We start from the raw sequence: 9,489 nt of genomic DNA, 5'->3' as shown, positions 1-9,489 counted from the left end.
CATGCAGGAGGGTCTTGGAATGCAAACCCCTCCCCAAACACCAGGCACAGCATGGGGAGGCTCTCTGGGAAGCCCCATCCTCCCTTCTGCTCTGAATGCAGCACCCCAACAGGAACCCCACTGTGGGATGACTGGGAGGGAGCTCTGGGGTCTGGGGTTTTTTCTTTTGGGCTCCCTGCAGCAGGGATGTGTCCCCACCTCTTGCCCCTGCTGCAGCTGATGAACGTTGATCCAAAACGTTGGGAGGAAGAGGAGGAGCAGGAGAAGGAGGGAAAGGAACAGCTCCAGTGATTAAGCTAAAAGCATCTTCTCAGGAACTGGCGGGAGCTGAGCTGGGGATGCTCAGATGCTCTGGTTTTAAAATGCACTTTAAATCATCTGCACTTGGTGTATTGAATGGGAGGGGGGGGTGACACAGAGGGATGGCCAGGGGACACCTCAACACCCTGTAGGGACAGGGAAGAACCCTCAGGGTGAAGGGAACTGGGCAGTTTGGGGATAAGGAAGCACTTTCCCACTCCCAGTGGGCAGCCCGCCCAGGGATGCAGTGAGAAGTGGTCAAGGTCTGTGGCCATGTTAAAGAAACCAACACGGGCATCTTTCACTATAAAAACCAAATCTTTTATGTAAAAAATAAACCTAAACAAAACCCACAACCCCCGCTGCCATGCTGTGACAATACAAAAGGCCGAGTCCCCAAACACCGTGAAAACAGAGTCGCTGGATCCAAATATATAGAAATTGTTGACTGAGGAGATTGGAAATAGCACCTTGCTGGTCCCCCCGCCCCTCCTCAGAGTGACCCAAAACCACCACCTGTGCTCCAAGCCCAGGGACACCTCAGGCTCTGCCTGCCACACAGATCAGGAGCCCCCTCCTCAGCCCTGGTAGCCAGGGACCCCCCACCTGTTGCAGCAGCCCCCCCAGTGCACCCCCAGAGCAGGAGCCCCTCAGCCCCTGCTGTCCATCCAGAGTGTGGGGTCCGGTGGCACTGAGCAGCAATCCCCAGGACAGGGTGGGCAGAAGGGGGTCTCCAAAATCCAATCTCAAACCGGTATTGAGAGGAAAAAAAACACTTTTCTGTCTGCGCTGCAGGGTCAAGTAACGAAAAGAAACAAAAAAAGGGGCGGGGGAAGAAACGGGGAATGAGCAGGAGCTGCATCCTGAGCCCTCCCAGGAGCCGGCTCGGCTCCTCCTGCAGCGGCCGCCCGAGTGTCCCCCGGCCCCGGATCGGAGTGAGCACGGTCCCTGTGCTGTCCCCTCGCGGTCCCCGCGCCGGTCTCAGTCCCGTGTCACGGAGCAGGCGAAGGCGGCTCGGGGGAAGCTGAGCCGGGGCTCGCAGCCGGCTGGGCGGTGCCCGAGGGCGGGCGGTTCTTCCCCAGGAGCCGGGCAGGGAGAGGCGGAGGGGTGCGAGGGCGGGGGGAGCCTCTTCACTTGGCTGGTTTGGTGATGATGCGAGTGGAGAAGTCAAAGAGGTCCTTGTTGATTTTCCGGAGGTTGCTCACCTCCTCCTCCAGCTCGCTCACCTGGATCGTCAGGTGCTCCTGGTCTCCCACCAGGTTCTGTGACACAAAAACACAACACACAAGTGTCAGGGCCTCGGCTCTGACAGGCACAGGCTGCTGCTCCTTCCCCAGCAGTAAACACCAAACCCTTCAGTTCCCTCCCTCCTCCTCAAAGTGCAGCCCCTCGTGCCCATGGCACCAGCAGATTTTAGGGCTCTTTTCCCCTGTTCCCGTGTCCCAACCTGCTCGGGGCCCCATGAGTCAGATCAGCTGACAAGGATCCCCCTCAAGGGGTCAGTACCCAATTCCCAGCCTGGGAGCAGCTCTCACCTTTTCCCTCGTCGAGTACATCTGTGAGTACATCCTCTCTGCCTTCTCCAGGTAGCTCTGCCCAGGCTCCTGCAGGGACCAGAATGGAGGGGTTGGCAGAGCAGACACAGACCCTCTCCCCATGCCCCTGGACTGGGTTCCCCATGGGAGGGAGCCTGGGTGATCCATCCTGCTGTCAGGCAAACAGCCCCTTGGCCTGCTGCCACCAACCAACAGGGAGCTAATCCATCAGCTCTGGGCAGAGGCAGACACTGACAGTGCGGAGCAGAGAGGCTGGGATGGGTGGGCTGTGACCCTCCCTGCCTGGGGACAGCCAAGGAAATGGTGGGGACAGCAGAGCCAGCCCACGCTGCAGCACGGGGCCGGGAGGACAAATGACTGCAGCAGCCAGGATGGGCAGGAAGCAGGAGGGAACAGAAACGGGTTCCACCAGCTGGAGGAGAAGCTTTTCTCTGGCACAAGCCCTCCTGGATGCCTGTCCCCCCTGGCCAGGGCCCCCAGTACCTGCTGGTGCAGCCCCAGGCGCAGCGTCACCCCCTCGGCGCCCGGCTCGTCGCTGCTCTCGGTGCCGTGCAGGTGCCTGCTGAACTTGGGCAGGGGCACGCTGGGCTTCCCCTCGGGGTTGAACATGTTGGCAGGGGCCAGAACGATGAAGGCGTTTGTCACTGGACCTGCAGGGGCAGAGGGGACAGGTCAGGCTGGACCCTGGTGGGTTTGAGAGGCTTTGGGCAGCCCTGGCACAGGAGTCTCTGCTCTCCCTGCCCGGGGCTGCAGCTCTCCAGGCTGGTTGTGACCCCAAAAGAGCAGAGCCCGACCTCCCCCCACCTTGAGCTGCCATCCATCAGCAGCTCTGTGCTGCCACAATCCACGGCAGAGCTGATGAGTGCGTTAATTACTGCATTGTGTTAATTACTGCACTTACCCGCCCCCTCCCAGCTGCTGTGAGCTCCCACTGCTGTCCCCCACGCCCTGTCAGGCACAGCAGCCCCCAGCCCCCCTCCAGCAGGCAGGGCACTGCTAGCACAGCCCAGCCATCCATTTCCCCTGGCCAAAGGCAAGGTGAAGATGGTCCACGTGCAGCTGAGAGGCTGCCAGGGCTGTGAGAAGGGTGCAGGGTGAGGGAGGGGACATGGCGGGGCCTGGGGAGGCTCAGAGCTGCTGGAGGACTTTGGTCTCTGCAGAGCAGGCAGACACAAGCAGCTCTGACATGGATGAAGGCTCTGTTATCACCATCCACCCCTCCAGAGCCTGCTCCTAAATCTGATCCTCCCAGAACTCAAGCTCTGCTGAGTGCCTGGCCCCAAACCTGCTCCTGGCCAACTCTGATGGCTTCACTCCCTCCTTAAAGACCAGATGATTGTGCTCCATCAGTGACATTCCCTCTGCACTGGCAGCTCATGGAGCAGTTTGAGAGGAAACGTGGAGAGGAGAAAACCTCAGGAGTGAACCCAGAGTTCCCCAAACCTGGTCACCATCTGGACACAGCCCCCACAGCCACTCTGGGGCCCCAGTGTAGATGCAGATGCTGCACAAGATCACCTTGCCCCAGGCCAGCCTGGGCATGGAGACCAGGCTTAGCTGGGGGGAAATAAACAAATGACCCAGCTTCAAAGACAGAGCTGCCAGCAGCACACATCAGCCAGAGCATCCCAGGATGGCCTTGCAGGGGGAGCCCTGGGGATGGTCTGTGCCACGCTGCGTTTGCAGTGACAAGCATGGCACAGACCATCCCGAGGGATGGCACAGAGCTCGTGTGACAGGATGGGAATTGAGGCCTGGAGGGATTTGGGGGCAGCACTGGCTCCCAGGCTCATCCCACAGGTCTCCTGCTTCCCCCCAGAGTGGTAGCAGCCATGCAGGGTGACTGGGAGCAGCCCTGCCTCGCCAGCACTGCCACAGCTCACTACCCAGGAGCAGCAGTGCCTGACTTCTCAAAGTTCACCCACTCTGCCCCTGCCAAGGACAAGCCACTCTTGGGGACAGAGCCCCCTGCACCAGCCTGGCCCCGAGCCGCACTCCAGCTCCTTGGATTTATTTGCAGCAGTGTTGAGGGGAGGGCAGGGGGTCCTGTGTGCCCCCAGCCACCCCCATGCCCAGCAAGCAGAGGGACAGTGCTGTCCCAAGGACACTGGGCCAGAGGCTGCTGTCACATCACCATGTCAGAGCCCTGTCACCTCTGCCTTGGGGAGGGAGCAGGACACACTGGAGGGGCAGCAGGGACAGACCTTGCTGGGGGGCTCATGAGAGGCCAAGCAGGGGACAGGGATCCACAAGAGGGGGCTGGGTTGGGGCAGCAGATTCCCCCACACTGGGAGGCTGCAGGGCTCTGTGGGGACTCCAGAGCCAGGGCACAGCTCAGGGGTGCTGGAATCCCAGCCTATTCCTGAGCACACGCAGCCATGCCAGTGCCAAGGATGCCAAGGAAGCCAAATCCCTGCCCACAAGCAGCAGAGAGCCAGCAGAGCACCCACAGCTTGGGATCAGCCTGGTCCTGCTCCTCCTGGGAAGAGCCTGGTCTGTCCATTCTTTCCTGCAGCCTCAGGAGGACTCCAGTGCCTGGCTCACAGCCAAAGCCCGGCCCTCCCTCCCTCCTGGGATGACTCACAGCTCCATTTGGTTTGTTTTCACCCTCTAGTGCCAGCCAGGCTGGATAAGCACTGCAGTGGGTCCCAATTAGGGATGGTCCTTGGCAGCCAAAGGGAAGAGGAAAAGGGTCTGCAGGCAGCCTGGCTTGCAGAGACTGCCCTGAGGCAGCAGCTCAGTCACCACAGAGGAACAGGGACTGGCTGCCCCCACCATCACCTCTGGGAGGGGTTTGGGCCATGCCCAAGGCAGCCCCACTGGTCACTGCAGCACCAGGGGCCAGAAACCATCACAGCTGGGGGAGGAACTCAGTTAACAACAGGAGGGATAAATCCCCCACTGCTCTGAGGTAGCTGAGGCACCCTAACTGCTGCTCCTGCAATTTACTGGAGCCATCAGACTGAAATCCCAGACAGCTGCTCATATGGCATTCACTTCAGGCCCCATGAGCTCACTGCTGGGGTCACAGAGCTGTCTCCCCTCCAGACACAGCTGGGGTGCATGTGGGGTGACTGCTCCCTTGGGAAAACAAGGAGGAGGATCCCGTGTGGCCTCAGTGAGAGGGTGAAATCCATGACTCACTCCTGACAGTGCACAGGGGGTTGTTAACACACGGGGCAAGGTCAGGGCACCGCTCCAGACAGCCCAGGCTCCCTCCAACGCCTCTGCCCTTCCCAGGGCGTGAAGCAAGGGGCAAAACCACACCTGGAGTGCCCAGGGCAGCACAGGTGAGACACTGGGCCTCTGGCAGTGAGGATCCTGGAGATAAGGACATTCCTACCTTTGTGATTCATCGTCTTCAGGCACTGCTTGCTCTGGATGTCCCACAGCCGGACGGTTTCGTCGTGAGAGCCCGAGAGCAGCAGGCTGCCATCTGTGGAGACTGACAGACACGTCACCTGGTTCCTGGAATGGGGAAGAGGATGTTTAAACTCAGGATGACCCCAGGAGTGCCAGGAGCTGGTGAGGTGGGCAGATGGTGGCTGGCAGGTACGTCTGGTTCCTCACCTGTGCCCTTTGAAGACCTTCCCGTTCTCCCGCTCTGTCTGGAAGGTCCGGTCTCTCTGAACTGGCTGAAGAAATTCAGGAAGGAAGGGAAAGGGGTTAAAATTCAGGAAGGCTGAAACCAGCAGGTTCATCACCTGGAGGGGGCAGAGGAGACACAGAGGAACCAGGCCCTCCCGTGCCCTGGCAGGTCACACCAGTCCCAGCAGGGAGGTGACAGTGGCTCGGGGTGACAGGGCACACCTGCAGCCCCACACACTCACCCAAGCACAGAGGTCGACCTGGAAGATGGAGCCATCCATGCCCCCACAGAACATGTGGTACTCAGAGAGGTCCAGAGTCACAGCCATGATCCCCACGTCGAAGAGCACGGAAAGCAGGAGCTCCCCAGATGAGATTTCCCAGAGCTGGAGTGAGAGGGGACAGGAGAGTCAAGGGTGAGAACGTTAACGGCAGGATTGGAGGAGCACTGATATCCTGAAATCCCACACTGGTGTTCCAGCTGGGAAACTGAGTCCAAGGCAGAACCCAGGATCAGCCTCTGTGAGCAGGAGAGAAGTTTCCCAGGCAGCTTCAAAACAGCTCTGAACCCTCTCTGTGGCCATCCTGCCCCCAGGGCATCCCCTCCCCACAGGCTCCAGCCTGCTCTGCTCCCTGTGGACATCAGCAATGGAAAACTGAGGCTGACCCCGACATTCCCAGGACAACAGGGACTGCAGCAGTCCAGCCTGGGGGCAGGTGCAGAGAAACTGCTGTTGTTGGAGAGGCAGAGCCCAGGTCTGGCAGCTCTGAGTCACTGCAGAGACAGCCAAGAAATGAAGCCACTGCAACCCGACAAAGCTTGAGGACAGGGACAGCTTCCTGCTAGCTGGCAAGAGCCTGGCTGTGACCCCACAGGGTCTGGCACCTGTGAGATGAGCCTCACCTTGGCTGTCTGGTCGAGGGAGGCGGTGGCAGCCCGTGCCAGGGGCCCTCCAAAGCCGCAGCACAGGTCGGTGATGGGGAGGCTGTGCCGGGACCAGACGTGCCGGGGGTCAGGGATCTGGGAGGGCTCTGCCTGCAACACGCTGTGGGGAGAGCAGAGACAGGCAGGTCAGCCAGGACAGAGCCCCATGGGGAGCTGGGCCAGGCTCTGATCCCACTGGGAACGCCTCTCCTGGCTGCAGGGACCAAGTGGGACGTGGGAGCTGCTGGCAGCCACGGCTCATGGATGCTGAGGCTGAGATCCCTCTCCCACAGGGACAAAGAGCCTGGGTAAAGGGCACAATCCCCTCTGTGTCACTCAGGGAAAGAAGTCAGAACCATCTGCCTGTTCCCAAGAAGCTCCCAAGGAAAGGTTCCCTGCCCAGCAGGAGGGCACAGACACAGCTGTGGGCTTAGAGGGATCTCCTGCTCCAAAATCCCTGTGCCCCCCTTACTTGTAGAGGTTCCACACCAGGGCCAGGCAGTCCTTGGCCCCTGAGAGGAAGTGGCTGCTGTCATCAGTGAAGCAGAGGCACGTGAGGTCCTGGTAGTGTCGGTTCAGGATGGCCAGGAGGTTCCCATTGGACACCTGCAGTGAGAGGAAGGGCAGGAGGGAGTCAAGGATGTCTTGGGATCATGTGGTGCCCTGCCCTTGGTGCAGTGAGGGGAGAAGGGTGGGTTCTGTTCCACCTCAGGACCACAGGGAAATTCAGCACATGGCAGTGGAAGAGGTCCTGGCACTTTAAATCTGGAGCCCAGTGATGCCAGAGCTGCTCCTCTGGTCAAGTCACAAGTGTGCAGTAAAGATTTCTTCACTCTTAATATTCATGTTACTTTGGTGGCTTCTTCCCTCCTCCCACAGGTCCTCAGGAGGTGGCAGTGGGGTTATGAGAGCTGCAGGACACCCCAGGGGTGGCTCAAGCTCCTGGGCCAGCAGAGGCTTTAGGGTGGACAAGGAATCCCCCAAGCATTTCTTATTAAAAGCAACACTGCAGATGGGGAGGGAACCAAGAAGAGAAAAAGCCTCAAGTAAAATAAGAGTCTGCTTCTTCTCATGGTCAGAATTACACCAAAAAATCAAAGCAAACCTCAATTCAAGGGGTTTCACAGACAGCACAAAAGCCAGCTCTAGGGGGTGGTTCCAGCTCCATGATGGTTTCCTCTCCAATGTGCCAGAGGGACAGTGTCATACCCTGGAACACGTCTGAGGGTGACAGTGCCATACTCTGGAACACGTCTGAGGGTGACAGGAGCTGGAGTAGGGCCAGCATGGAGCATCACAGGCAGCAGCTCCCACTGCTGGCTCAGCCTCAGGGATGTTTTTCCAGCTACAAACACATTGGCACAAACAAACCCTGATGGGTTCAGGTAGAGCCACTCACACCATGAGGCTCAAACCTCCAGGTGAGGCATCCTGGGGTTTAATCCTGGGCTCAGGACAAGATTCTGCTTTCATTTACTCAGTGGTGTGCTGGGAACACAGCAGTAATCCCAAATTAATCCAGCAGTAATTAACCAGCAGGACAATGACCAGAGCACAGCAGGGGCTGCTGGCACCCTGGGCACACACAAATACTCAGCTGAAATGTGGGAGAAGCACTGAAAGAAAACCAGATTCTGTGCTGCTGCCTCGTGGAAGCAATACCTGACCCCTGAGGCACCAGAGATGCCTGGAAAGAGGAGAATGAGGCAGAGTGAAGCCTCTCCCTGAATTCCTCTCACTCCTACTTCAATGAGCTGCTCGTGGGCTGAGAGCAGCACAGCCTTTATCCCAGGATCAGGAGTTACAGACATTGGAGGGATGGGGACCCTGATCCCAGGATCAGAATTTAGAAACATTGGAGGGATGGGGTCCCTGATCCCAGGATCAGGAGTTACAGACATTGGAGGGATGGGGACCCTCCCTGACTGTGCAGAGTGTGAGTGTGAGTGCCCCAGCACCCCGTAGTACCTCCCACAGGTAGATGCTCTCGGCGACGCCCGCCAGGACGTAGAGCCCGTTGGGAGAGGCTGTCAGGCAGGTCACAGGCCCGGGACAGATGATTTTCTGCTGCAGCTGGTCCTGGCACAGAGAGAGCACAGCGAGGGCTCAGAGAGGGCAAGGGGCTGCAAGCAGGGACCCCCAAGATGGGGGCTCAGGGGGATCTCTGTGAACAGAGGGATGGGGGGCACCGCACAGGGTGATGGGGGTCGGAATAGAGGGAGGGGGGGCCTGAGGGTCCAACAGGGGACACGGGGGGGGTCTCTGCAGAGAATTGGGCCATGAAGGGGTGTCTGAGCACAGAGGGGAGTCTCCACGAAAAGAGGGGCCATGGGGGGGTCTCTGTGGAGAGAGGAGCCATGAGGGGGTCTGACCATGGATCTGGGGGGGCTCTGCAGACGGAAGAGCTCCTCATCACAGAGCCGGGGATCCTCAGGAGGGGTGGTCCCGTCACATCCCCCACGGGGCCCGGAGTCCCCCCCGCGAAGCCCGGGGCTGTCCCCCGAGCCGAGGCCGCCCGGGCCCGCCCGCCGCGCCGGTACCTTCCTCTGGAGCTCCCAGACGTTGATGTAGCTCTTGCCGAGCTGGGCCCCCAGCAGGTGCTCGCCGCCCAGCAGCGCCAGCCCGCGTGGGCCGCTGTTGCCGCCGCGGTAGCCGGGCAGGGCCGAGCCCGAGTGCAGCTCCCAGACCGAGCAGTTGCAGAGCGGCCCCGCCGCGTCCGACACCAGCGCCACCTCCATGGGCGCCGCCATCTTCGCGGTCCGCCAGGGCCACAGAGAGCGCGGCCGCGGCCCAGAGCGCCGCCTCCGCCGCCCGGCGCTGACCAATCAGCAGCGGCGCCGCCGCGGCCGCGCAGGGCGGGAGCTGCGCACGCGGCAGGAAGCTCAGCAGGGCCCGCCCCGGTCGGTGCTGGATGGGTGACACGGGATACTGCGTGTGCACATGGGACCCCATGGACACCCCACACCTTATGGGCACCCTATGGACCTCCACAGCCCTATGGGGACCCCATGGACACCCCACACCTTATGGGCACCCTAGGGACCTCCACAGCCCTATGGGGACCCCATGGACACCCCACACCTTATGGGCACCCTAGGGACCTCCACAGCCCTATGGGGA

General features: G+C 60.3%; 1 protein-coding gene across 1 annotated transcript; it reads right to left on the bottom strand.

The window, feature by feature from the left end:
* Positions 1 to 915: 915 nt before the first annotated feature.
* WDR18 (WD repeat domain 18) lies at positions 916 to 9,139 on the bottom strand. The gene is made up of 10 exons (XM_036399687.2): positions 8,910 to 9,139; positions 8,338 to 8,448; positions 6,842 to 6,975; positions 6,349 to 6,490; positions 5,687 to 5,830; positions 5,427 to 5,491; positions 5,200 to 5,324; positions 2,340 to 2,506; positions 1,836 to 1,904; positions 916 to 1,562 (listed from the first exon to the last, which is right to left on the bottom strand). The coding sequence occupies exons 1-10, from the start codon at positions 9,117 to 9,119 to the stop codon at positions 1,431 to 1,433; spliced, it is 1,299 nt and encodes a 432-aa protein (XP_036255580.1). The 5' UTR covers positions 9,120 to 9,139; the 3' UTR covers positions 916 to 1,430.
* Between the last annotated feature and the right edge of the window lie 350 nt (positions 9,140 to 9,489).

The sequence above is a fragment of the Molothrus ater genome, chromosome 26 (assembly GCF_012460135.2).
Source record: "Molothrus ater isolate BHLD 08-10-18 breed brown headed cowbird chromosome 26, BPBGC_Mater_1.1, whole genome shotgun sequence".
Taxonomy (NCBI): Eukaryota; Metazoa; Chordata; class Aves; order Passeriformes; family Icteridae; genus Molothrus; species Molothrus ater.
The sequence above is the reverse complement of the archived record's forward strand: the minus strand, read 5'-3'. Positions and strand labels throughout refer to the sequence as shown.

What these genes read in the sequence shown, in the direction of transcription:
- WDR18 (XM_036399687.2), bottom strand. Translation starts at nt 9,119, where the DNA reads ATGGCGGCGCCCATGGAGGTGGCGCTGGTGTCGGACGCGGCGGGGCCG. An exon ending in AGGTCGACCTCTGTGCTTGG is followed by an intron (nt 5,492 to 5,686) that starts GTGAGTGTGTGG and finishes GAATTTCTTCAG; the next exon opens with CCAGTTCAGAGAGACCGGAC. An exon ending in GCCTGGGGCTGCACCAGCAG is followed by an intron (nt 1,905 to 2,339) that starts GTACTGGGGGCC and finishes TGGTCCCTGCAG; the next exon opens with GAGCCTGGGCAGAGCTACCT.